The sequence below is a fragment of the Pan paniscus genome, chromosome X (genome assembly GCF_029289425.2).
Source record: "Pan paniscus chromosome X, NHGRI_mPanPan1-v2.0_pri, whole genome shotgun sequence".
Taxonomy (NCBI): Eukaryota; Metazoa; Chordata; class Mammalia; order Primates; family Hominidae; genus Pan; species Pan paniscus.
The window spans coordinates 139,404,180-139,430,278 of NC_073272.2; the positions used below are offsets into that span (position 1 = coordinate 139,404,180).

The following is a 26,099-nucleotide window of genomic DNA, read 5'->3' on the forward strand; positions in this document are numbered from 1 at the left end:
CTTAGCCTCCCGAGTAGCTGGGATTACAGACGCCCACTACCACGCCTGGCTAATTTTTGTAATTTTAGTAGAGACGAGATTTTACCACGTTGGCCAGGCTGGTCTCGAACTTCTGATCTCAGGTGATCTGCTCGCCTCAGCCTCCCAAAGTGCTAGGATTACAGGTGTGAGCCACCGTACCCGGCCCCATCTTGCAATTTCTTTCTAGGTTTGTGTGAGTGTATGTTTATGGTTCTTATCCAAGTGACCAGGTCTAAGTAAGAGACATCAAAAGATCCTTGTGCCCCCTAAAATGAAATAATAATTACAATAGTAATTTATGTCATGCATTTTATTGATATTTTTAAAATAAATCGCCTCCAAGACAGATATGGGTGATCTTGATAGTGATTTTTCCCTCTACTGGTTTCTTAAGGGATGATGAGCATAAAATAGTTGGTATAAGTTTGCTCTTTCACACTTGGATTTTATTTTTGTTGAGCTCCTAATCATTTAGGGTTACTTCAGAGGTGACTTGATTGTACCCTCTGTCGCACGTAATGATTATAACTTTATCACTGTCAACCTCACTATAATATTTCATCGTATTGCTGTCATTCACATGATCACCGTATGCATTGTTCCTGGAATCTAACTTACGAAAGGACCTGGAAGAGGACTTGACTTTGCTTGAAACATGTAGGTTTTGAGTGTTTTTCTCCTTTGCCTCAGAAATATCATTGACCAAAGGCCTATAAGTTTTGGCAACAAGATGTTTTTTCTTGTAGGGTTGACAAGTTTCAGCTAATTCAGAGTTGGATAATAAGGCTGCCCTGCCTAGACTCACTGACCTTTTTGGATTAAAATGTTTGGGAGGCTTAGCCAATTCCTGTAGACCGAATGGCTTGGATGGTGAGATTTCATTTTGTGGATGAGATGAATAAAGTGGCTTGAATAGCTGAGGTGGCCTGACTGGCTTATCTGAACTGGCTAGCTTACACACATAGTCTAGCTTACATAATTTTTCTAGGCTGCCTTTCTTATGTGCCTTTTCCAGGTGAGATGACTTGCTTAATTTTTTTGAGCATGATGACTTGGATGACCTTTTTGGATATGATGGCCTAGTTAACTTTCCTGCACTGTTTGGTATGGATGGCTTTTGTAGACTTGAGGGTCTGATTAATTTTTCTGTGCTGGATTGTGCGGATGCCCTTTCTGGACTCGAGGAATCAGATGACTTGTCTGCAGTAGATAGCATGGGTTGTGTTTCTGGACTGCATTGAGAGGCTGTCTTGGCTTCACTGAATGATGTTTTGGATGACTTGGCTGTTATGCCTTTTTTCTTGACCCTGAAAGTATAGAAAATTTGGAGTATAATGATTTAAAACAAAAGAGACCTATTACTATTATCAGAGAACATATGGTACTGCTTAGACCTGTGGTCTTTTGGGGCTTTAATATGAAAACTGAACACAGTAAGAATCGGAGTGTGACGGCTGGGTGCAGTGGTTCACACCTGTAATCCCACACTTTGGGAGGACGAGGTGGGCAGATCACTTGAGGCCAGGAGTTTGAGACCAGGCTGGCCAACATGGTGAAACTCCATCTCTACTAAAAATACAAAAATTAGCCTGGTGTGGTGGCGCACACCTGTAGTCCCCAGCTACTTGGGAGGCTGAGGCAGGAGAATCGTCTGAACCTGGGAGGCAGAGGTTGCAGTGAGCCGAGATCATGCCATTGCACTCCAGCCTGGGTGACAAAGTGAGACTCTGTCTCAAAAACAAACAAACAAAAACACAAAAACAGAATTGGAGTGGTGAAAGCCACAACTAAGGTTATAAATATGGACTCTTGTTTAATGCTTTTTCTTAAGAGCATTTTACTATTTAACCACATTAGATAACCATATAATCCACATATAGAATTACACAAAGTTATTTCAAATCTGCTGTAAAAAGAGAGAAACACACACACACACACACACACAAAGAGAAAGAGAGAGAGAGAATGAACCTCACTTATTTCAGAATTAAACTTTTTATAAAAAAGTCACAAATTGATAATGTATCACAAGAAAAAAACTGTAGGAAAAGTCATTGTTTTTGTATCATATTTACAACATCAAGTTATCGGTGCATATTTAAATTCATAACATTCCTCTGAAACTAAAGGAATACAGTACTAGTACCACGTTTTAGTCACCAGTCTTTGGAATGGGATATTTTTAGGGAACTAGTATATAAAAGGCAGGCACTGAGATCATGAGAGCAACAACAGTGAATAATTTTTCATGTGATTAAGTCTTAAAATGGTAGATTATCCAAAATGTTTTATTGTCTTTGAAAAACAGAGACCCAATTCCCTCTCTCTTTCTCTTCATTTTCCCACTCTTATTTGGATATTCATGCCCTCCTTTCCTGCACTGAATTTATAATGCAATTAATGTCCTGGAGTTCAGCTGAACCTTGAACAAGAGACACTTTGACTGAAGTTAATAATGTACTAGAGAATATTTAAGAGCTGATATAATTTAAGGGAAAATATTCACCTACAAAAGGTTGGTAGCTCTTCAGAAGTCTAAAGTTAATATTAAGTAACCTGAACAACAATGAAACCTCCGCTATATGTACACACACACACACCTCGCACTCTTAATTTAAAGGAGTAAAACTTACATTCCTGCTTTGGACGCATCATCGCTCAGACAATTATAATGGAGATAACAAAAACAGATAAAGACAAAAACCATGATGATAATACCAACTAAAATGAGTAGATTTCTTCTAAGGTAGTTCAATTTTGTCTGCATTGATTCAACAGGTTTATCTCCTGCAAAGAGATTGTATAATCAGAGAAGGTGTTAAGTAACCAAGTTTTTTTCCACATTGATAGTGGTTTGATAGTGTAGATAGTGTAGTAACATTTCTTCATCAATTATTTTTTAAACCTGATTAATTGTACCACTGTTATGTTTTTACCTCATGGATCCAGCCAGTCCAGAAGCTAAATCTGGGAGGCATCGCTGACTAATCCATACCATTACCTGGGTTATCCCTGAATCTTGGCTTGCTTATCACATTACCCAGGTTTTTGAATCTGTGTGTGTATGTCTTGCATGTATAAGTGTACTTGAGTGTTAACGTGTGTGTGAATGTGTGTGTGTAATTGAAAAAGGATGTGATAAAAACAAACCTCTGTTAAAAACCTACTATATGCTGGAGATCTGGCAAGATGGCCAAATAGGAACAGCTCTGGTCTGCAGCTCCCAGCGAGACCAATGCAGAAGGGGGGTGATATCTGCATTTCCAACTGAGGTACCCAGTTCATCTCACTGGAACTACTTAGGGGTACCCAGTTCATCTCATTGGGACTGCAATGGGTGCAGCCGAAGGAGGGTGAGCAGAAGCAGAGTGGGGCATTGCCTCACCTGGGAAGTGCAAGGAGCCAGGGGCCTCCTTCTCCCAGCCAAGGGAAGCAGTGAGGGACTGTACTATCCAGCCCAGATACTATGCTTTTCCCATGGTTTTGGCAATCCACAGACCAGGAGATTCTCTCGTGTGCCTACAACACCAGGGCCCTAGGTTTCAAGCACAAAACTGGGTGGCTATTTGGGCAGACACAGAGCTAGCTGTAGCAGTTTTTTTCCCCCCAGTGGCACCTGGAAGCCCAGTGAGACAGAACCATTCACTCTCCTGGAAAGGGGGCTGAACCCAGGGAGCCACGTGGTCTCGCTCAGCAGATCCGACTCCCATGGAGCCCAGCAAGCTAAGATCTACTGGCTTGAAATTCTCGATGCCAGCACAGCAGTCTGAAGTAGACCCAGGACGATGGAGCTTGGTGGGGGGAGGGGCGTCCACCATTACTGAGGCTTCAGGAGGCACTTTTCCCCCTGACAGTGCTAAGGAGGCCAGGAAGTTCGGACTGGGTGGAACTCACCACAGCGCTGCAAAGCAACTGTGGCCAGACTGCCTCTCTAGATTCCTCCTCACTGGGTAGGGCATCTCTGAAAGAAAGGCAACAGCCCCAGTCAGGGGCTTACAGATAAAACTCCCACCTCCCTGGGACAGAGCACCTGGGGGAACGGGTGGCTGTAGGCACAGTTTCTGCGGATTTAAACATTCCTGCCTGCCAGCTCTGAAGAGAGCAGTGGATTCTGACAAGGAGGATTCTTCCAGCACAGAGCTGCTAAGAGACAGACTGCCTCCTCAAGTGGGTCCCTGACTCTCCCGTGCCTCCCGGATGGAGAGACCTCCCAGCAGGGGTCAACAGACACCTCATACAGGAGAGCTCTGGCTGGCATCAGGCTAGTGCCCCTCTGGGACAAAGCTTCCAGAGGAGGGAGCAGGCAGCAATCTTTGTTGTTCTGCAGCCTCCGCTGGTGATACCCAGGCAAATAGGGTCTGGAGTGGACCTCCAGCAAACTGCAGCAGACCTGCAGAAGAGGGGCCTGACTGTTAGAAGAAAAACTAAGAAACAGAAAGCAACAATATCAACATCAACAAAAAGGACCCCCACACAAAAACCCCATCCAAAGGTCATTAGCCTCAAAGATCAAAGGTAGATAAATCCACAAAGATGAGGAAAACCCAGCACAAAAATGCTGAAAATTCCAAAAACCAAAATGTCTTTTCTCCTCCAAATGATCACAACTCCTCTCCAGCAAGGGCACAAAACTAGACAAAGAATGAGTTTGATGAATTGACAGAAGTAGACTTCAGAAGATGGGTAATAACAAACTCCTCTGAGCTAAAGGAGCATGTCCTAACCAAATGCAAGGAAGCTAAGAACCTTGATAAAAGGTTACAGAAATGGCTAACTAGAATAACCAATTTAGAGAAGAACATAAATGACCTGATGGAGGTGAAAAACACAGCACGAGAACTTCGTGATGCACATACAAGTATCAATAGCCAAATCAATCAAGCAGAAGAAAGGATATCAGAGATTGAAGATCAACTTACTGAAATAAGGTGTGAAAACAGGATTAGAGAAAAAAGAATGAAAAACAAAATGAACAAAGCCTCCAAGAAATATGGGACTATGTGAAAAGACCAAACCTACGATTGATTGGTGCACCTGAAAGTGACGGGGAGAATGGAACCAAGTTGGAAAACACACTTCAGGATATTATCCAGGAGAACTTCCCCAACCTAGCAAGACAGGCCAACTTTCAAATTCAGAAAATACAATGAACACCACTAAGATACTCCTGGAGAAGAGCAACCCCAAGACACATAATCATCAGATTCTCCAAGGTTGAAACGAAGGAAAAAATGTTAAGCACAGCCAGAGAGAAAGGTCAGATTACCTACAAAGGGAAGCTCATCAAACTAACAGAGGATCTCTCTGCAGAAACTCTACAAGCCAGAAGAGAGTGGGGGCCAATATTCAACATTCTTAAAGAAAAGAATTTTCAACTCAGAATTTTATATCCAGTCAAACTAAGTTTCATAAATGAAAGAGAAATAAAATCCTTTCCAGACAAGCAAATACTGAGGGATTTTTGTCACCACCAGGCCTGCCTTACAAGAGCTCCTGAAGGAAGCACTAAATATAGAAAGCAAAAACCAGTACCAGCCACTGCAGAAACACACCAAAATATAAAGATCAATGACACTATGAAGAAACTGCAACAACTAATGTGCAAAATAACCAACTAGCATCATGATGACAGGATCAACTTCACACATAATAATATTAACCTTCAATGTAAATGGTCTAAATGCTCCAATTAAAAGACATAGACTGGCAAATTGGATAAAGAGTCAAGACTCATCAGTATGCTGTATTCAGGAGACCCATCACACGTGAAAAGACACACATAGGCTCAAAATAAAGGAATGGAGGAATATTTACCAAGTGAATGGAAAGCCAAAAAAAGCAGGGGTTGCAATCCTAGCCTCTGAAAAAACGGACTTTAAACCAACAAAGATCAAAAAAGACAAACAAGGGCATTACATAATGGTAAAGGTATCAATGCAACAAGAAGAGCCAACTATCCTAAATAGATATGCACCCAATACAGGAGCACCCAGATTCATACAACAAACTCTTAGACACCTACAAAGAGACTTAGACTCCCACACAATAATAGTGGGAAACTTTAACATCCCACTGTCAATATTAGACAGATCAATGAGACAGAAAATTAACAAGGATATTCACAACTTGAACTCAGCTCTGGACCAAGTGGACCTAATAGAACTCTCCAACCCAAATCAACAGAATATACATTCTTCTCAGCACCACATAGCACTTATTCTAAAACCAACCACGTGATTGGAAGTAAAACACTCCTCAGCAAATGCAAAAGAACGGAAATCATAACAAACGGTCTTTCAGATCACAGTGCAATCAAATTAGAACTCAGGTTTAAGAAACTCACTCAAAACCACACAACTACATGGAAACTGAACAACCTGCTCCTGAATGACCGCTGGGTACATAACAAAATTAAGTCAGAAATAAAGAAGTTCTTTGAAACTAATGAGATCAAAGAATCAACGTACCAGCATCTCTGGGACACAGCTAATACAGTGTTAAGTGGGAAATTTATAGCACTAAATGCCCACATCAGAAAGCAGGAAAGATCTGAAATTGACACCCTAATATCACAATTAAAAGAACTAGAGAAGCAAGAGCAAACTCATTCAAAAGCTAGCAGAAGACAGGAAATAATTAAGATCAGAGCAGAACTGAAGGAGATAGACACATGAAAAACCCTTCAAAAAAAATCAATGAATCCAGGAGCTGGTTTATTGAAAACATTAATAAAATATATAGACCACTAGCCAGACTAATAAAGAAGAAAAGAGAGAAGAATCAAATAGACACAATAAAAAATAATAAAGGGGGTATCACCACTGATCCTACAGAAATACAAACTACCATCAGAGAATAGTATAAACACCTCTATGCAAATAAACTAGAAAATCTAGAAGAAATGGATAAATTCCTGGACACACACATTCTCCCAAGACTAAACTAGGAAGAAGTCAAGTCCGTGAATAGACCAATAACAAGTTCTGAAATTGAGGCAGTAATTAATAGCCTACCAACCAAAAAAAGCCCAGGACCAGACAATTCACAGCCAAATTCTACCAGAGGTACAAATAGGAGCTGGTACCATTCCTTCTGAAACTATTTTAAATAATAGAAAAAGAGGGACTCCTCCCTAACTCGTTTTATGAGGCCGGCATCATCCTGATATGAAAACCTGGCAGAGACACAACAAAAAAGGAAAATTTCAGGTCAATATCCCTGATGAACATTGATGCTAAAATCCTCAATAAAATACTGGCAAACCGAATCCAGCAGCACATCAAACAGCTTATCCACCACCATCAAGTCGGCTTCATCCCTGGGATGCAAGGCTGGTTCAACAAACGTAAATCAATAAATGTAATCCATCACATAAACAGAACCAATTACAAAAGCCACATGATTATCTCAATAGATGCAGCAAAGGCCTTTGATAAAATTCAACACCCCTTCATGCTAAAAACTCTCAATAAACTAGGTATTGATGGAACATATCTCAAAATAATAAGAGCTATTTATGACAAACCCATAGCCAATATCATACTGAAAGGACAAAAGCTGGAAGCATCCCCTTTGAAAACCTGCACAAGACAAGGATGCCCTCTCACCACTCCTATTCAACATAGTATTGGAACTTCTGGCCAGGGCAATTGGGCAAGAGAAAGAAATAAAGCGTATTCAAATAGAAAGAAAGTCAAATTGTCTCTGTTTGCAGATGACATGATTGTATATTTAGAAAATCCCATCATCTTAGCCCAAAATCTCCTTAAGCTGATAAGCAAATTCAGCAAAGTCTCAGGATACAAAATCAATGTGCAAAAATCACAAGGATTCCTATACACCAATAATAGACAAGCAGAGAGCCAAATCATAAGTGAACTCCCATTCACAATTACTACAAAGAGAATAAAATACCTAGGAATACAACTTACAAGAGATGTGAAGGAACTCTTCAAGGAGAACTACAAACCACTGCTCAAGGAAATAAGAGAGGTCACAAACAAATGGAAAAACATTCCATGCTCATGGATAGGAAGAATCAATATCGTGAAAATGGCCATACTGCCTGAAGTAATTTATAGATTCAATGCTATTCCCATCAAGCTACCACTGACTTTCTTCACAGAATTAAAAAAAACTACTTTAAATCTCATATGGAACCAAAAAAGAGTCTGTATAGCAAAGACAATCCTAAGCAAAAAGAACAAAGCTGGAAGCATCACTCTACCTTACTTCAAACTATACTACAAGGCTACAGTAACCAAAACAGTATGGTGCTGGTACCAAAACAGATACATAGACCAAAGGAACAAAACAGAGGCCTCAGAAATGACACCACACATTTAAAGCCATCTGATCTTTGACAAACCTGACAAAAACAAGTAATGGGGAAAGGATTCCCTATTTAATAAACGGTGCTGGCAAAACTGGCTAGCCATGTGCAGAAAACAGAAACTGGATCCCTTTTTTACACCTTATTCAAAAATTAACTCAAGATGGATTAAAGACTTCAATGTAAAACCTAAAACCATAAAAACCCTAGAAGAAAACCTAGGCAATACCATTCAGGACATAGGCATGGGCAAAGGCTTCATGACTAAAACACCAAAAGCAATGGCAACAAAAGCCAAAATTGACAAATGGAATCTAATTAAACTAAAGAGCTTCTGCACAGCAAAAGAAACTATCATCAGAGTAAACACGCAACCTACAGAATGGGAGAAAATTTTTACAATCTATCCATCTGAGAAAGGGCTAATATCCAGAATCTACAAGGAACTTAAACAAATTTACAAGAAAAAACAAACACCCCCATCAAAAAGTTGGCGAAGGATACGAACAGACACTTCTCAAAAGAAGACATTTATGTGGTCAACAAACATACGAAAAAAAGCTCATCATCACTGGTCATTAGAGAAATGCAAATCAAAACCACAATGAGATACCATCTCATGCCAGTTAAAATGGTGATCATTAAAAAGTCTGGAAACAACAGATGCTGATGAGAGGAGGAGAAATAGGAACGCTTTTACACTGTTGGTTGGAGTGTAAATTAGTTCAACCACTGTGGAAGACAGTGTGGCAATCCCTCAAGGATCTAGAACCAGAAATACCATTTGACCCAGCAATCCCATTACTGGATATATACCCAAAGGATTATAAATCATTCTACTGTAAAGACGCATACACACGTATGTTTATTGCAGCACTATTTACAATAGCAAAGACCTGGAACCAACCCAAATGCCCATCAATGATAGACTGGTTTAAGAAAATGTGGCACATATACACCGTGGAATACTATGCAGCCATAAAAAAGAGTGAGTTCATGTCCTGTGCAGGGACATGGGTAAAGCTGGAAACCATCATTCTCAGCAAACTAACAGAGGAACAGAAAACCAAACACTGCATGTTCTCACTCATAAGTGGGAGTTGAACAATGAGAACACATGGACACAGGGAGAGGAACATCACACACTGGGGCCTGTTGTGGGGGTTGGGGGCAAGGGGAGGGAGAGGATTAGGACAAATACCTAATGCATGTGGGGCTTAAAACCTAGATAATGGGTTGACAGGTGCAGCAAACCACCATGGCACATGTATACCTGTGTAACAAACCTGCAAGTTCTGCACATGTATGCCAGAACTTAAAGTAAAAAAACAAAAAACAAAAATAAACCCCTACTGTATGTTAAGTCCCTTGCCAGATTCATTTATATAGTATTAGCTAGTTTGGTGGGGACAGGTTGGTATATTGAGTGGGGAAGGGTGGTAAAGGAGGACCATAAGTCTGTCATCTTGATGCTTATATTTTGCTTAAGTTTTTTAATATCAGCTGTTGTATTAGAAATTCTTGAAGACCTACTAATGTTAACACTGCTAAAAGTAACAGCAGATTTCTTAAATACAGCTGGCGTTTCTAATCAACTACTTTAATGTATACTATAACAGATCATAATTTACAAGTTTTAAGGTTAGGCACCTACCTGTAGTAGAAGATCCATTGGTTTGGTTTGTAGTCATACAATTATTTTTCCAAATGGACAAAAGTAGGACACAAATAACAAGATTCATGTCCGCAACTTGGTTCAAATGATTTGTCTACTAAGGTAACTACTGAATTTATACAGTTCAGAGTGTTCTAGGCATTTATGACATCATTACCATTGTGTGTCATACTCTGACAACATAATCTCACCATAGGGAAGCATAAGCTTCTGTATACAAATTTTACCAAATGACTTTTTTTTTTTTGAGACGGAGTTTGGCTCAGGCTGGAGTGCAATGGCATCATCTTGGCTCTCTGCAGCCTCCACCTCCCGGGTTCAAGGCACGGTGGCTCACAGCTGTAATCCCAGCACTTTCGGAGGCGGAGGTGGGCGGATCACTTGAGGTCAGGAGTTCAAGACCAGCCTGGCCAACACGGTAAAACCCTGTCTCTATTAAAATGCAAAAATAGCTGGGCATGGTGGTGGGCACCTGTAATCCCAGCCACTTGGGAGGCTGAGGCAGGAGAATCACTTAAACCCGGGAGGTGGAGGTTGCAGTGAGCCGAGATTGCGCCACTGCACTCCAGCCTGGGCGACAGAGCAAGACTCTGTCTCAAAAAAAATAAAATAAAGAGTAAAAAAGAAATGAAAGAACATGTCCTATAAAGGTGACAGTCTTTGAAATTATGCATTTGGGGCCATTGGAATATAATAAAATTAAATATTAATTGGAAAACCCCCAGCCTGGCCAATATTGTGAAACCCCCTCTCTACCATAAAAAAAAAAATGCAAAAATTAGCCGGGCGTAGTGGCAGGTGCCTGTAATCCCAGCTACTCAGGAGGCTAACACAAGACAATCACTTGAACCCAGGAGGCAGAGGTTGCAGTGAGCCTAGATGGCGCCACTGCACTGCAGCCTGGGTGGCAGAGCAAGACTCCATCTTAAAAAAAATAAAAAACCAAAAAAAAAAAAAAAATACAACTCAGTTTTACCCTGAAGGTCTAAATAATCCTGCTCATACTTTTTAACTGTATAAAAATCAGAAAATGTTATTCTATTGCTTTTGAATAAGCTGCTTTTGAAAATTTGAATAGGGCTTATAAAGTGAAAGAATGTATCTGTCACCTTTTTTAAAAAAAGAAATCAGGTTTTTTTTTTTTTTTCCCTAATGTTGGATACATGGTAGACAAATATCTTAAAGCCAGTATTTCAGAAACAGCTTCCAAATTAATTTGAACATTAACTTCATATTCATAATGGTTACAAAAACACTTTACTTTCTTTGGCTTTAACATAGATTTATATGATTTTATTTCATTTGCAAGTTTACATGACTAGCATGTTAGTAATAATCGATTTCACTCAGAAATTCTAGGTATTATTTTGATAAAAATTGTGTATAATAAGTACACTATAAAACCCCATTTCTTGCTTCATATTTGTTGTTGTTATTGTTTTGATTGTTGCCAGGACTAGAGTAAAACCCAGTGAGATATTTGCCTGTAGCACAAAATTTAAGGGGTGTTGCAAAATTCAGTAATCAAATAAGATTTTAACGTGATATTTAAAAATCAAAATTAATGCCAAAAATCTATGACCAACAAAATATTGAACATTTAAATAAAGACAGGATCTGATTCTGCATTTGCATGAGCCTGTCCCACTCCCCTCACCCTAATCCCAGCTCTGTATCTTGAGCCTGCAGGGCCATATTTATTCTTTTCCACTTTAAAAAGCAGAGGGGAAGGGTCCAAGGACTTAGCCAGGTACTTAACAGGGCTGTGTCCCCAAGACCCCTAAAAATCTCACTAGGTCATTTTCTCCAGAGAGCTGCTCCTGCCTGGGCCCTTGTGTAATGATTCTTGGTGAAGAATGGCTGCTCCTGGTTTCTCTCTCCTTGGTTCTCCAGAGATTAACCTGTACCACTTTTCTGATTTCCACCATTATATTTGATTGTCTTGCTCCCAATGTCTGGCTGGCATCATATCTATAGGAATCAGTAGTAGGAAAAGCTCCTAAGCTCTTCCCAGCAGCCACATGGCAAGTTTGAACCTTTGCCCTCATCTGGGTGAGAGGAATCTTTCTGGAGTTGCCACCTTGGGGATTTCTACTGCCCTCCTCTGGACCTCAATTGACAGTGCAATTCCGCCTTGGGCCTTCAACTTTTTCCCCTCATTTGATTTTTTTTAATTAAAAAAAATATATGCACCTTATAAAAATTTTAAATCACACAGAGGTATTTCAGACTTCCTTTATCCCTTGAGATCTTCTGACCCCTTTAAAATTGCTTTAAATATTCCTTACTCACAGCTTGTGAAGATGCCTGAAATCTTCATCTCTATTTTTAATTGCACTTTAAAATTGCATTAGGAATATATTAATATTAACCCATTCTCATTATGAAAAATACACAAGACAGACATATACAGAATAAAACGTTATAGACTCTTTTCCTTCCCCACTCCACTCTATCCCCATTCTGGAGACAATGACACAAAAATTTGATGTGCATCTCTCAGATCTCTTTCTACATATTTACATACATATCTATGTACATGATGCACACCCATACTACATATAAATGGGAACATTCTATAAATATTCCTTTTCAGGATTTAAAAAAATCACACAACTATTCATATGCTGATATTCATAGCAGTATTATTCGCAATAGCCAAAAGGTGGAAACAACCTAAATGTCCATCAACAGATAAATGGGTAAACAAAATGCGGTATATGCATACAACGGAGCAATATTTAGCCTTAAAAAGGAAGGGAATTCCAATATATAATACAACATGAATGAACCCTGAAAACATTATGCTAAGAAATAAGCCACATATTGTATGATTCCACTTATATGGGGTACTTAGAGTGGTCAAATTCATAGAGACAGAAAGTAGAATGGTGGTTACCAGGGGCTGGGTAGAGTGGGGAACGGGGAATTATTGTTTAATGGGGACAGAGGTACAGTTTGGGATGGTGGAAAACTTCTGGATATGGATGTGATGATGACTGTACAGCAACGTGAATCTGCTTGATGTCACTGAAGTGTACACTCAGAAATGGTTAAAATAGTGAATTTTATGTTATATTAATTTTCTGCAATAAAAATATTTTTAAAAATACACAACTAATGCTTAAACCATTTCCTTGTTAAAAAAAAAAAAAAGTCACATGTGGCTGGGCACGGTGGCTCACGCCTGTAATCCCAGCACTTTGGGAGGCCAAGGAGAGTGGATCACCTGAGGTCAGGAGTTTGAGACCAGCCTGGCCAGCATGGTGAAACCCCGTCTCTACTAAAAATACAAAGATTAGCCAGGTGTGGTGGCAGGCACCTGTAGTCCCAGCTACTCGGGAGGCTGAGGCAGGAGAATCGCTTGAACCCAGGAGGTGGAGGTTGCAGTGAGCCGAGATCGCGCTATTGCACTCCAGCCTGGGCAACAAAAGCAAAACTCCATCTCAAAAAAAATAAAATAGAATAAAATAAAATAAAATAAGTGGTCAAGAAATGTTATTATTATTGGATATAGTACCCACTTTTAGAGAGTCGATAAAGTAGGCCAGCAGATAATACCTATGTTGTTAATATCAGGAGTCAGGGACTGAAGGCAATTTGAGAATGGGGGCCAGAAAGAGAAGCAGAAGAGTCCCCAAATGGAAAGTGAGTGGTTGCCAATCAACTCTAGTGTTTAACTTTATGAAACAAAAAGTAGAAGAGATATAAGAACAAATAGATAGAAGCAAAGTTATACTACACAACTTTCAGCTCAAGATAAATCGAGTGGACACAAAATTATTAAGGAGGTAGAATATGTAAATAACATAAAATATAATCAATAGGGTTGATCATATATACATATATATGGAACTTTACAGTCCTTCCTTCTCTTTTTCACAGACATAATGAATTGTTTTATCTTCTTGGGGGCTGGAAATCTATCATTTTGGAAAACCACTTCTTTCCACCTCAACCAAATAGTCTTGATAAGAACTAACAATTATAGTATCCCTCTCTCCTGGCCACAAGGGTGAGCATGTGGCTCAGGCTAGACCAGTAATCGGTTCCCATCTCTAACCATAGTGATTGGTTTATAGTTGGGCATGTGACTCAGGACAGGCTAATCAGAAGTTTTCCCCAAAGATTTTTCAAACAATCTGGGCTGAGAAATTCCCTTACCACCAGCGCAGTAAACCTGGAAAAGATGTCCAAAGGTACCTGTGACACAGCCCCTGATGGCAGGAGTAAGCTAATTAGAAAGGATGAAAGTGGCTGGGTGTGGTGGCTCATGCCTGTAATCCCAGCACTTTGGGAGGCTGAGGCGGGCATATCTCTTGAGTTCAGGAGTCCGAGACTAGCCTGGCCAAAATGGTGAAACCCCGTCTCTACTAAAAATACAAAAATTAGCTGGGCATGGTAGCACACACCTATAATCCCAGCTACTTGGGAGGCTGAGGCTGGAGAATTGTTTGAACCCAGGAGGCAGAAGTTGCAGTGAGCCGAGATCACGCCACTGCACTCCAGCCTAGGCCACAGAGCGAGACTCTGTCTCAAAATAAACAAAGAATAAAAGTGACATAAAGAGAAACATAAACATGAAAGATGGAGAGTCTTCCAAGGAGAGTTACAATTCCTGTTTTCCTACAGCCATCAGCATTGCTACCCTTCTAGTGGTTTGATTATATGTATTAATATAGTCCTTTTTTTGATTCACTGGTTGGAACTGGCTTTGTGTCATTTTCAACCAGAAGGGCTCTAACGAATACAAATTGATGTGATGTGTGTATATAAACAACAGGGTAATAGCACGGAGGTCCCTGAGCCATTAATTCAGATTGATGGGTCAAAGCCAGACCCAGCATACTTGTTCTCGGGACAGCAGCCCCCAGCCACACCTCTGTAGCACAGGGGATGCTGCTGAGGTAGAATGAATCTGACACCCACGTTCACTGGAATTTTAAATGTTCCCCTGCCAGCAGTTACCAACACATCTCCTCTTTGCAGGCATGGACATTTCTGGTGAGAAGACTGTTAACAGCTTCCCCTCTTATATCTCTGTGCATAGCCAGTAAGACTTCCCTGCCAGTGCAAAGGCATGTGTATTCTTACTTGCATACGTTCACAACATGTGTACACATGCGTGCCCTCCAGGGTCTTCACACATGCACATATATGCATGAGCTCTCAGGTAGAACATGTAGGAAGCATCTGTAGTACTAGAAATTATGTTTCCTTTATTTTTAAATCTCATATGCCATATGTCTGTTAATGTGCTCTAGTTATTACCACATAAAGAATGAATAGCTGGTTTGATCTCAACTGTCGTCCAGCCTCAATTTGTTCAGTGACTGACATTAATGAAATCGTAATAGGTTGCTTTCTAGAAGGTTTTAACCATCCTCTAAGGGAGATCTTGACATTCTAGTATGCATTTCACATTTCTTTGCCTATTCTGCCATCGTGTGGGCAAGGAACACAAACATTAAGGTGTTAATGACCCAAGGTTGTATTTGAAAAGGGCTCTAATGATTAGAGATTTTTTTTTTTCTCCAGGGGTAGAGGAAAAGTGGGAAGGACATGGGGAGGAAACACAAGTCCCCTCGCACCACCCCGTAAAAAGGCTGACTCTCCCTTCCTTCCTTCCTTCCTTCCTTCCTTCCTTCCTTCCTTCCTTCCTTCCTTCCTTCCTTCCTTCCTTCCTTCCTTCCTTCCTTCCTTCCTTCCTTCCTTCCTTAATTCCTCCTTCCCTCCCTCCCTCTCTTTCTTTCTTTCGACAGAGTCTGGCTTTGTTGCCCAAGCGGGAGTTCAGTGGCGCGATCTCAGCTCACTGCAAACTTCGCCTCCCTGGTTCAAGCGATTCTCTTGCTTCGGCCTCCCGAGTACCTGGGATTACAGGCGCCGGCCACGATGCCCGGCTAATTTTTGTATTTTTAGTAGAGACGGGGTTTCACCATGTTGGCCAGGCTCAAACTCCTGACCTCAGGTGATCCACCCGCCTCGGCCTCCCAAAGTGCTGGGATTACAGGCGTGAGCCACCGCACCCGGCCAAAAGCTGACTACTTTTACTAAATCTTTACAAGGAGTTCAGGTTGGAGGGTTTGCTCATCGGAATGCAGTGTCCCTCAGAGGAACTAGCGCATATTAGCACCACCGTATGCCAGGCATGGAATTCTCGCAGCAATCCCTTGGGTGGAGGCCAGCTGGGTAGGCACTATCATTGCATTATCATCTTCCTTTTACAGATGAGCCTACTGAGATCCAGAACGGCTAAGTATCATGTCTAAATTCCCACAGGTAGTAAGTGGCAAAGCCAGGAGGTTTTGAAAATAAGCTGGGAATATAAACGGAAACTATAAAAAAAGTTTCATTAGAAAACTATGTACAAAGAAATACAAATTACAGGAATACGATTGCACACAAGGCAATGTATATCTATGTCTTATGAAGCTAAACAATAAAACCAATACTTATGAATGCACCAACTAACTTAAGGAAACAGCACCACCAATGCCACTGAATCTCCTTGGGTGCTCCTCTCTGACCCTATCCTCTTGTCTCCTTGCCCTGAGATAGCCACTATCCTTTTTTTTAATTCCCTTGATTTTCATTACTGTTTTATTCCAAAAGTATGTGTGTTTAGTTTTGCTTTGTTCTGAAATGTATAAAAATGGAATTTTTATACATTTTACGTTTCTCCTGTGACTTGCTTTATTCACTCAAAGTTGCTCGTGAGATTCATCCATGTTGCTTGGTGTACTTGCAGTACTTTTTTCACCAATGTATAGAATTCTATACATTCAATTCTATTCTATTCCAATTTCACCAATGTATAGATTTCAGTATAGAATTCTGGCACATGAACGTGCCAGAATGTACTCATTCATTTTCCTGCTGATAGACACTTGGCTTGTTTCCAGTTTTTCACTATTACGTGCAATGCTGCTATAAATGCTCACGTACATGACTTGTGGGACATGGCGTAAAAGTTTCTCTAGGGAATATACATGGAAACAAATGGCTGCATTATAGTGAATACAAATGTTCAACTTTTACAAAACAACCTAATATCCTTTTCCAAAGTGGTTGTATTATATCTGTTCATGTTCCTACTGCAATGTATGAGAGTTTCCATTGGTTTACATCCTTTGCTACCATTTGAAGTTGCCAGAACTTTAAATTTTGGCCAAACTAATGAGGTTAAAATGGCATGTCGTTGTAGGTTTGTAGGAGTTTGTCAAATTTGTAGAAGTTTTCAAATTTAGTGGCATTAAGTTGCATCAGTTGATGGGGCAGAGAGAGAGCATTCCAGGTTGGGGGAGCCACTTGGGAAAGGGTTCTAAGTCAGGTCAGAGGTTGGTGCATGTAAGGAACAGAAAAAAAGCCAGCATAGATGTTGCATAATGTGTTCACCTCTGCCTTAGGCAGCTAACCTCTCGGTACCTCACATTTTGCCTGACTTTACCTACGGCATCTGCCAGACCTTACCTGCTAGACCTGACTACTTCTGAACAGCTCTCAAGTATTACACCATATTATATGGTGAAATTGGGTTTTAATTTTAACCAGATGGATTCAAACTAGCTCTTATGTTTTTTTATCAGTTAGCTCTCACATTTGGATGAACTTCCAGAAGCTTATTTCAAAATATCTTTCTGACCATTGCACCATCAAATCCTCTTTGATCATCAAACAACTTTAAATTTGCTTTTTTAAATGTATTTAGGCTCTCATATACAGTTCTGAAAGACATGTGAGAATAAATTTTCAGGAATTTATTTTAGAGCAAAAAATCAACTTCCATTGGCCTAGAATAAGGAGAGAACCCGTTAACGAGGCAACTGTGAATTATGATTATCTTTGTTCTTTGGGAGATTTTACTGCTGGTCGAGTGAGTCTGAAAGTCTAACTCAGGTTTTGCCCATTGGATTGCAACATACAGACAACAAAAACAAAACCCAAGATAAGAATTAATAATTATGAAGTAAGTGAAGTTTGCCTTTGGCCCTCTGTGATAGCTAGATTCTGATGATAGCCCCCAGGGAATCACACGACCTGGCATTTGCACCCTTGTGTAATCTCTGCCCACATTAAATATGGGCTGGCCTGTGACTGGTGTTAACTAACAGACTGCTGTAGAAGGGACACTGTGTCAGTTCTAGATCTAGCCTTTAAGAGGACTGGCAGTTTCTGCTTCCTATCTCTTGGAATACTCACTTTTGGGAACCCTGAGCCACTGTGTGAAATGTCTAGCCACTCTTCTGCAGAGACCACAGGGAGAGGTCATGTGGAGGGTAGAGGCCCTGAGACCATATGGAGAGACATAGCAGTCCAGCTGTACCAGTGTCCCAGTCAAGCCTCCAGATGACTCCAGCCTCAGCTATCATGTGACTGCAACTGTAGGAGGGCTCCCAAGATAGACCAGCAGAGCTTCACAGCTGATCTCAATAAACCCACAGCACCATGATAGATAATACAATGGTTTTAAGCCACTAAATTTTAGGGTGGCTTGTTATGTAATAATAGGTAACCAAGGCCGGGCGTGGTGGCTCACGCCTATAATCCCAGCCCTTGGAGGCTGAGGCAGGTGGATCACCTGAGGTTGGGAGTTTGAGACCAGCCTGACCCACATGGAGAAATCCCGTCTCTACTAAAAATACAAAAATTAGCTGGGTGTGGTGGTGCACACTTGTAATTCCAGCTACTCGGGAGGCTGAGGCGGGGGAATCGCTTGAATCCGGGAGGCGGAGGTTGCAGTGAGCTGAGATAGCGCCATTGCACTCCAGCCTGGGCAACAAGAGTGAAACTCTGTCTCAAAAAAAAAAAAAAAAAGTGACCAAAATAGAAATTAATATGTGAAAGTGGAGTGCTGACGTAACAAGAATCTAAAACATGTGGCAGCGGGCAAAAGCTGAAATGGCCGTGTAGAAACTGTTAGTGAAGGCTTGAAGGAAATATGCAATTTTTGCAGCTGTCAGTCACCATATAAAAAGCCTAAATACCAGCAATAGAGCGAGACTCCGTCTCAAAAAAAAAAAAAAAGAAAAAAGAAAAAAGCCTAAATACCTTGCTGGAAAGGCCACCTGGAGTGGCGAGGTCTTGATATACAAGGAAAAAGAGAAAGGCTCAAACTTCCAAGCATTCCAGATGACTCTAACCTGGTTGCATTACTATCTAATTGCAACCACGTGAGATAATCCAAGTGAAACCAGCTAAGGAACTGCCCAGCTGAGACAAGTTCACTAATAGAACAATGTGAGATAATAAAATGGTTGCTGTTTTAAGCCATTAAGTTTTGGCAATGGTTGTTATGCACGATAGATAACTGAAACACCTCCTATGGCCTCAGGTTTTCATTGTTCATTGACTGCTGTGCTCATACATATTCCGGACCCACAGTTATAAAGTTCCACCTCAAACTCCCTTCCTTTTGGCAGTGCTACAGATGGTCATTAAGGCCTTGGCTTTGCAGTCATGTGACCCTCAGGTCAAATCCCTGCTCATGTGCTTATTTATTAACTGATTAAATTTTGGTAGATCATTTAAACATTTTGATACTTTAATTTTTTCAATCTGTCAAATGGGGGAAATGGTGCTTATCTCATCCAAGTCTTGTTATGAGGATAAAATAATCATAAGCATCTCGATTACTTCAAAGCTATGGAAATAAGTTTGCATTATTTTTTTCTTTTCTTTTTTCTTTCTTTCTTTTTTTTTTTTTTGAGACGGACTTTCGCCCTATTGTCCAGGCTGGAGTGCAATGGCGTGATCTCGGCTCACTGCAACCTCTGCCTTCCAGGTTCAAGCGATTCTCCTGCCTCGGCCTCCTGAGTAGCTGGGATTACAAGCACCCGCCACCACACCCGGCTAATTTTTTGTACTTTTAGTAGAGACAGGGTTTCACCATGTTGGCCAGGCTGGTCTCAAACTCCTGACCTCAGGTGATCTGCCCACCTCGGCCTCCCAAAGTCCTGAGATTACAGGTGTGAGCCACCGTGGCCGGCCCTCTATTTTTATTAGATAATGAGAAATTAGCCACACTAGCCCCACAAAGACTGCAAGTTAGTCAAACTACGCTCTTTCTGAATCCCAGTTTATATCTGCAAAAATACTAGCTAACCACCGTCCACTCACAAAAAGCAGGTTATAGTCCGAGAAGTCACCATTAACTTGGGTTACTGATTTCAATCTGTCCTTCCACAATCCTTGGCCTGTTTCTTTGCCAGTGTCCCTTAGACACTGCCTCTCATTTGGGGACTTGCTTCATTCTCAGCTCCAAGTAATTCCCCTCAAACGCTTCCACAGAACCCAGGCTCACTCATCCATCACTAGCTGAGGCATATTTTTTTCAGATATTTGTCAATCCTAAAGTACCTGCCTAATTGCAACCTTGTTCTGAGACAAAGTAGGCTCCCTAACTGGATTCAAAAAGCCTCTTCTGGAGTTCAGCTTTCCTTTTCTATTTATTTATTTATTTATTTATTTATTTTTTTTGAGACAGTCTCGTGCTGTCGCCCAGGCTGGAGTGCAATGGTGCATTCTTAGCTCACTGCAACCTCTGCCTCCTGGGTTCAAGCGATTTTCCTGCCTCAGCCTCCCAAGTAGCTAGGATTACAGGCACCTACCACCATGCCTAGAGAGATATATATATATATATTTTTTTTTTTTTAGTAGAGACAGGGTTTTACCATGTTGGCCAGGCTGGTCTCGAACTCCCAACCTCAGGTGATCCACCTGCCTTGGCCTCCCAAAGTGCTGGGATTACAGGTGTGAGCCACCACCCCTAGCCTGGAGTTCAGCGTTCAAGCAAGATGGGGCAACATGGGCTGCATTTATTCCGCCACATGAAGCAACAACAACAACAACAAACAGACAAAATATATATGAAACAGCAGTCTTAAGATGCAAAACATCAGGCAATAGAGGATAGTAATCCTGGGAGATGGGAGATGGAACATCTACATGCTACAGTGTCCCAGGTTATTACACTAAGAGAGTTTCCAGGCCACACTGCATGAAGGAGGAATCCAGGTGGAGACAGGCAGACTTTCTGAGGGTTTACAATAAAGTAGAAGTATGATATATGGCAGTAATAGCACAAAGGCCAGGAGGTAAGAAATGAAGGTATATGATTGTGTAGTTCTTATACTGTGTGTGAAATGGGATAACAATTGGAAGTAGGCTCTGAGAAGATGAAGATGTATCCAATAAACCCTAAAGCAATCACTAAAACAATAAAACAAAGAGATATAGCTAATGACTTAACAGAGGAAACAAAATGAAATCATAAATAAATAATCCCAAATAAGGCAGAAAGAGATGAGAAACTACTAATGAGATGATACAATTAAATGTAACTATATCAGTAATTACATTAAATGTACATGGTCTAAACACTTCAGTTAAAGGCACAGATTGTCATATTGGATAAAAAAGCAACACTCAGCAACCTTCTGTCTATAAGAAACCAACTTTGGATATAAAGACAAATAGGTTAAAAATAAAAGGATGGCCAGATTGGTCAAAGGGTACAAACTTGCAGTTGTAACATAAATAAGTTCTGGAGACATAATGTACAGTATGGTGACTGTGAGAGTTTTCAGAATCAAAATGAAGTCACTTATGCCAAACCCTAACGAAATGGAGTCAGGAGGCCATAATGGAGGGGCTCTAACACACACATGCCTGTGATAAAAAGTATTCCAAGTACTCTCCGAAAACCATAACTTTGTACAAGGACCACCGCAATCTTGCACAAAAAATACTTATGCAGACTGGGTGCAGTGGCTCACATCTGTAATACCAGCACTTTGGGAGGCCAAGACAGGCGGATTGCTTGAGCTCAGGAGTTCAAGACCAGCCTGGGCAACATGGAGAAATCCCATCTCTACAAAAAATACAAAAATTAGCCAGGTGTAGTGGTGCACAACTGTAGTCCCAGATACTCGGGAGGCTAAGGTGGGAGGATCAATTGAGCCAGGGAAGTGGAGGCTGCACTGAGCCACCATTGCACCACTGCACTCCAGCTGGGGTGACAGAGTGAGACCCTGTCTCAAAAAAAAAAAAAAAAAAAACACTTAGGCGAGGATGTCTGGTCAGCAACTGCCTATTCAGCCTTTGACTGACGCCACCCTTGTTATTAATTCTTGTAGCCAAGAATAATCGTTTCAAAATAATTTCTGTAACAGTCTTCATTTTGCCTTTATAAGTTTCCCCTTGCCTCAGCCTCCCTGGATATGCCTATGATCCATCATAGCACCTGTCTTGGATTATAATCCTGCTAAGTCCTGAATAAACCCATTATCTTTGCAGAATCTCTCTCCATTGTTATTTTAGGTTGGCATGATAATAGTTCATAATAAGGTATTCTATACTTGAGATTTACTAATAGAATAGATCTTAGGTATTTTCACCATACACAAGAAGAAGTAGCTATGTGAAATGATGGATATGTTAATTAGCTTGATTGTGGTAATCATTTCACAATGTATATCAAAACATCACATTGTACACTTTAAATATATATAATTTTTATTTGTCAATTATAACTCAATAGAGTTGGGGCAAAGTGAAAGGATGGAAAAGTATATACTGTGGTAACACTAGTTAGATGAAAGCTGGAGTGGTTACATAAATATCAAAGTAAATTCAAAAGCAAAGATTATTGTCACAGATAAAGGAAGTTTTTTCATAATGACAAAAGGGTCAATTCATTGAGTGGAAATAATAATTCTAAGTGTTTATGCACCCAAGAACAGAACTCCAAAATGTATGAGGCAAAATTGAAGAAGCAGCAAGGATAAATAACAATTATAGTCAGAAATCTCAATACTTCTTCCTCAATTATTGCTACAAGTAGGTAGAAAATTGTGAAGGATATAGAAAAGTTGAACATGCAGCCATAAAAAGGATGAGTTCAGGCCGGGCGCGGTGGCTCACGCCTGTAATCCCAGCACTTTGGGAGGCTGAGGCGGGTGGATCACCATGTCAGGAGTTTGAGACCAGCCTGGCCAACATAATGAAACCCCATCTCTGCTAAAAATACAAAAAATTAGCTGAGTGTGGTGGCAGGTGCCTGTAGTCCTAGCTACTTGGGAGGCTGAGGCAGGAGAATTGCTTGAACCTGGGAGGTGGAGGTTGCAGTGAGCCGAGATTGTGCCACTGCACTCCGGCCTAGGCAATAGAGCAAGACTGTGTTTCAAAAAAAAAAAAAAAAAAAAAAAGGATGAGTTCATGTCTTTTGCAGGGACATGGATGAAGTTGGAAGCCATCATCCTCAGCAAACTAACACAGGAACAGAAAACCAAACACCACATGTTCTCACTCATAAGTGGGAGTTGAACAATGAGAACACATGGACACAGGGAGGGGAACATCACACGCCAGGGCCTGTTGGAAGGTTGGGGGGTGAGGGGAGGGAACATAGAGGACAGGTCAATAGGTGAAGCAAACCACCATGGCACATATATACCTATGTAAACTGCCTGCACATTCTGCACATGTATCCTGGAACTTAAAAAAAAAAAAAAAAGCCCAACCAGTTGGGGGAAAAAAAAATGTTGAACAGTACTATCAACCAACTTGACATAATTGGCATTTATAGAAGACTCTACCCAACAAAAGTAGAATAACACGTTTTTTTTCCAAGTGTCCGTGGAACATTTACCATAGTGCATACACTGTGTCAGAAAATTAGGATTGAATAATTTAAAAGGATTCAAACCATACAGAGTAGGCTGTTTGACAACTAGGGAATTAAATTAGAAATCAATAAAAAACGTTCTCTTGAAAATCCCCCACATATTGGAAACTAAACAACACATTTCTTAATAACATACGGGCCCAAAAAGATATCAGAAGGGAAATTAGCAACTATTTTGAAATGAATAAAAATGAAAATACAGTATAACAGAATTTGTAGAGTGCTACTAAAGCAGTGCTTGGGGGGAATTTATAGCACTAAATGCCTATGTTAGAAAAGGAGAGGCCAGGCGTGGTGGCTCACGCCTGTAATCCCAGCACTTTGGGAGGCTGGGGGTGGGGGTGGATCACCTGAGGTCAGGAGTTCGAGACCAGCCTGGCTAACATGGTGAAACCCCATCTCTACTAAAAATACAAAAAAATTAGCCAGGCTGGCGGTGGGCGCCTGTAATCCCAGCTACTTGGGAGGCTGAGGCAGGAGAATCGCTTGAACCTGGGAGGTGGAGGTTGCAGTGTTGCAGTGACCCGAGATCGCGCCATTGCAATCCAGCCTGGACAACAAGAGCGAAACTCTGTCTCAAAAAAAAAAAAAAAAAAAAGGAAAAAGAAGAAAGAAAAAAGAAAAGGAGAAAGGTCTTAAGTCAGTGACCTCAGTGTTCACTTTAAGAAACTAGAAAAAGGAGAGTAAATTAAACTCAACATAAGCAGAGGAAAGGAAATAATTAAGATCAGAGCATACGTAAATGAAATGTGAAACAACAATAAAAACCAAAACAATGCAGAAAAATCCAATGAAATCAAATGCTGCTTCTTTGAGAAGATCAATGAAATCGATAAATCTCCAGCCATACTTACCAGGAAAAAAAAAAAAGAGAGAAGAGAGACAAATCACTATAAATTCTGCAGATATTAAAAGGATAACAAGAAACTATTATAAATAAATGTATGCCCATAAACATGACAACTTAGAAAGACACAAATTTCCAAAGTTCCACCAGTTATTAAATGTGAATCCTTCAACAAGTTATTTTAAGTGTCTAGACCTCAGTTTCTTTGTATTAAAATGGTCGAGTTTGTGAAGAGCAAATGTACCTGAAGTTATTAGCCATTATTATTATTACTATTGTTATCTTGGATTCAGACTTACAGAGCAAATGAGGATTTGGATGGGACTGAGGAAAAAAACATGTGATTCACAAATAGTTACTGCAGGAGCTAGTTGATTTGGTAAAATGCTCTTGATTGGACCTCTGATTTTGTTCAATCTCATTGTTTTTGTTTTAAAAGTTTTCCTGCTCACTAAAGAGTACTTATTGATGCCTTGTGTATTAAAAACCTGATTGATCACTATCATTAAATTGTGCTGATAAAAAGATTTTTAAAAAAATTTTATATATATATTTTCTCTCTCTCTCTCTCTTTCTCTCTGTTTTTTAAACTTCTCCTTCTGGAACAGAGCTACCCTATAGGCAGTGTGCCCAGAGTATCCTTTTTTTTTTTTTTTTTTGAAACAGGATCTTGCTCTGTCACCCAGGCTGGAATTCAGTGACATGATCACAGTTCACTGCAGCCTCGATCTCCTGGGCTCAACCAATCCTCCCACCTCAGCCTCCTGAGTAGCTGGGACTACGGGTATGCACCACCACATCCGGCTAATTTTTTTGATTTTTAGTAGAGACGAGGTTTTGCTATATTCCCCAGACTGGTCTTGAACTCCTGACCTCAAGCAATCTTCCCACCTCAGCCTCCCAAAGTGCTAGGATTACAGGTGTGAGTCACTGCACCTGGCTAGATTTCTTAATTAAATAACTGGAAATTTCAATAATCTTTACTACCTAGGGAAAAAAATAATCTTTAAAACATTTAGTTTTCATTCCTAGAGCCTACAGCAATAAATAAAGTTAATTCAAACAATTTTACTAACCTATGACTCAAAGTGAAATTTAAGGAACTACTCATCAAGTGATCAAGTAGGTGAATTTTTTTTTTTGCCTGGTGTGTAGTCTTTTTCAACTAAATTCCTCATATGAACTGCTGAAAAGAGAAAATTATTTGAGTGACTATTTCCTCAATTTCCTTCATTTCTTTAAGGAGAAATGACTGGTACCACTCTAGATGCATAGGAAAGAAGTTAATTCATTACACAGGGTGGATGCCTTAGGGCATCAGGGCTTAATCGCTTTACAGAACCTCAGTTGAAAATGCTGATCTACAGAAACAAGACACCATCCACCCATCTCACAGGGTTGCTCCAGGGATGATCAAAATCAAATCCTTTAAAATCTCATGTGCAACAAACTTAATGCTGCACTCTAAGATAATGCAGAGTTACTCATTCCTTATAATTAGGATGAAACTTTTAAAAATGTTTATTTTTTTAAATAAAGA

The 26,099-nt window shown here is 40.3% G+C and overlaps 1 protein-coding gene across 1 annotated transcript; it reads right to left on the minus strand.

The window, feature by feature from the left end:
• Positions 1 to 316: 316 nt before the first annotated feature.
• Positions 317 to 11,226, minus strand: CXHXorf66 (chromosome X CXorf66 homolog). The gene is made up of 3 exons (XM_003812297.5): positions 10,008 to 11,226; positions 2,655 to 2,808; positions 317 to 1,328 (listed from the first exon to the last, which is right to left on the minus strand). The coding sequence occupies exons 1-3, from the start codon at positions 10,093 to 10,095 to the stop codon at positions 485 to 487; spliced, it is 1,086 nt and encodes a 361-aa protein (XP_003812345.1). The 5' UTR covers positions 10,096 to 11,226; the 3' UTR covers positions 317 to 484.
• Positions 11,227 to 26,099: the final 14,873 nt, after the last annotated feature.

Bases quoted from the DNA above. Each gene is read 5' to 3' on its own strand.
- CXHXorf66 (XM_003812297.5), bottom strand. From the start codon at position 10,095: ATGAATCTTGTTATTTGTGTCCTACTTTTGTCCATTTGGAAAAATAAT. The intron at 2,809-10,007 runs GTAGGTGCCTAA...ATCTCTTTGCAG, and splicing joins CAATGGATCTTCTACTACAG to GAGATAAACCTGTTGAATCA. The intron at 1,329-2,654 runs GTAAGTTTTACT...CTATACTTTCAG, and splicing joins GATGCGTCCAAAGCAGGAAT to GGTCAAGAAAAAAGGCATAA.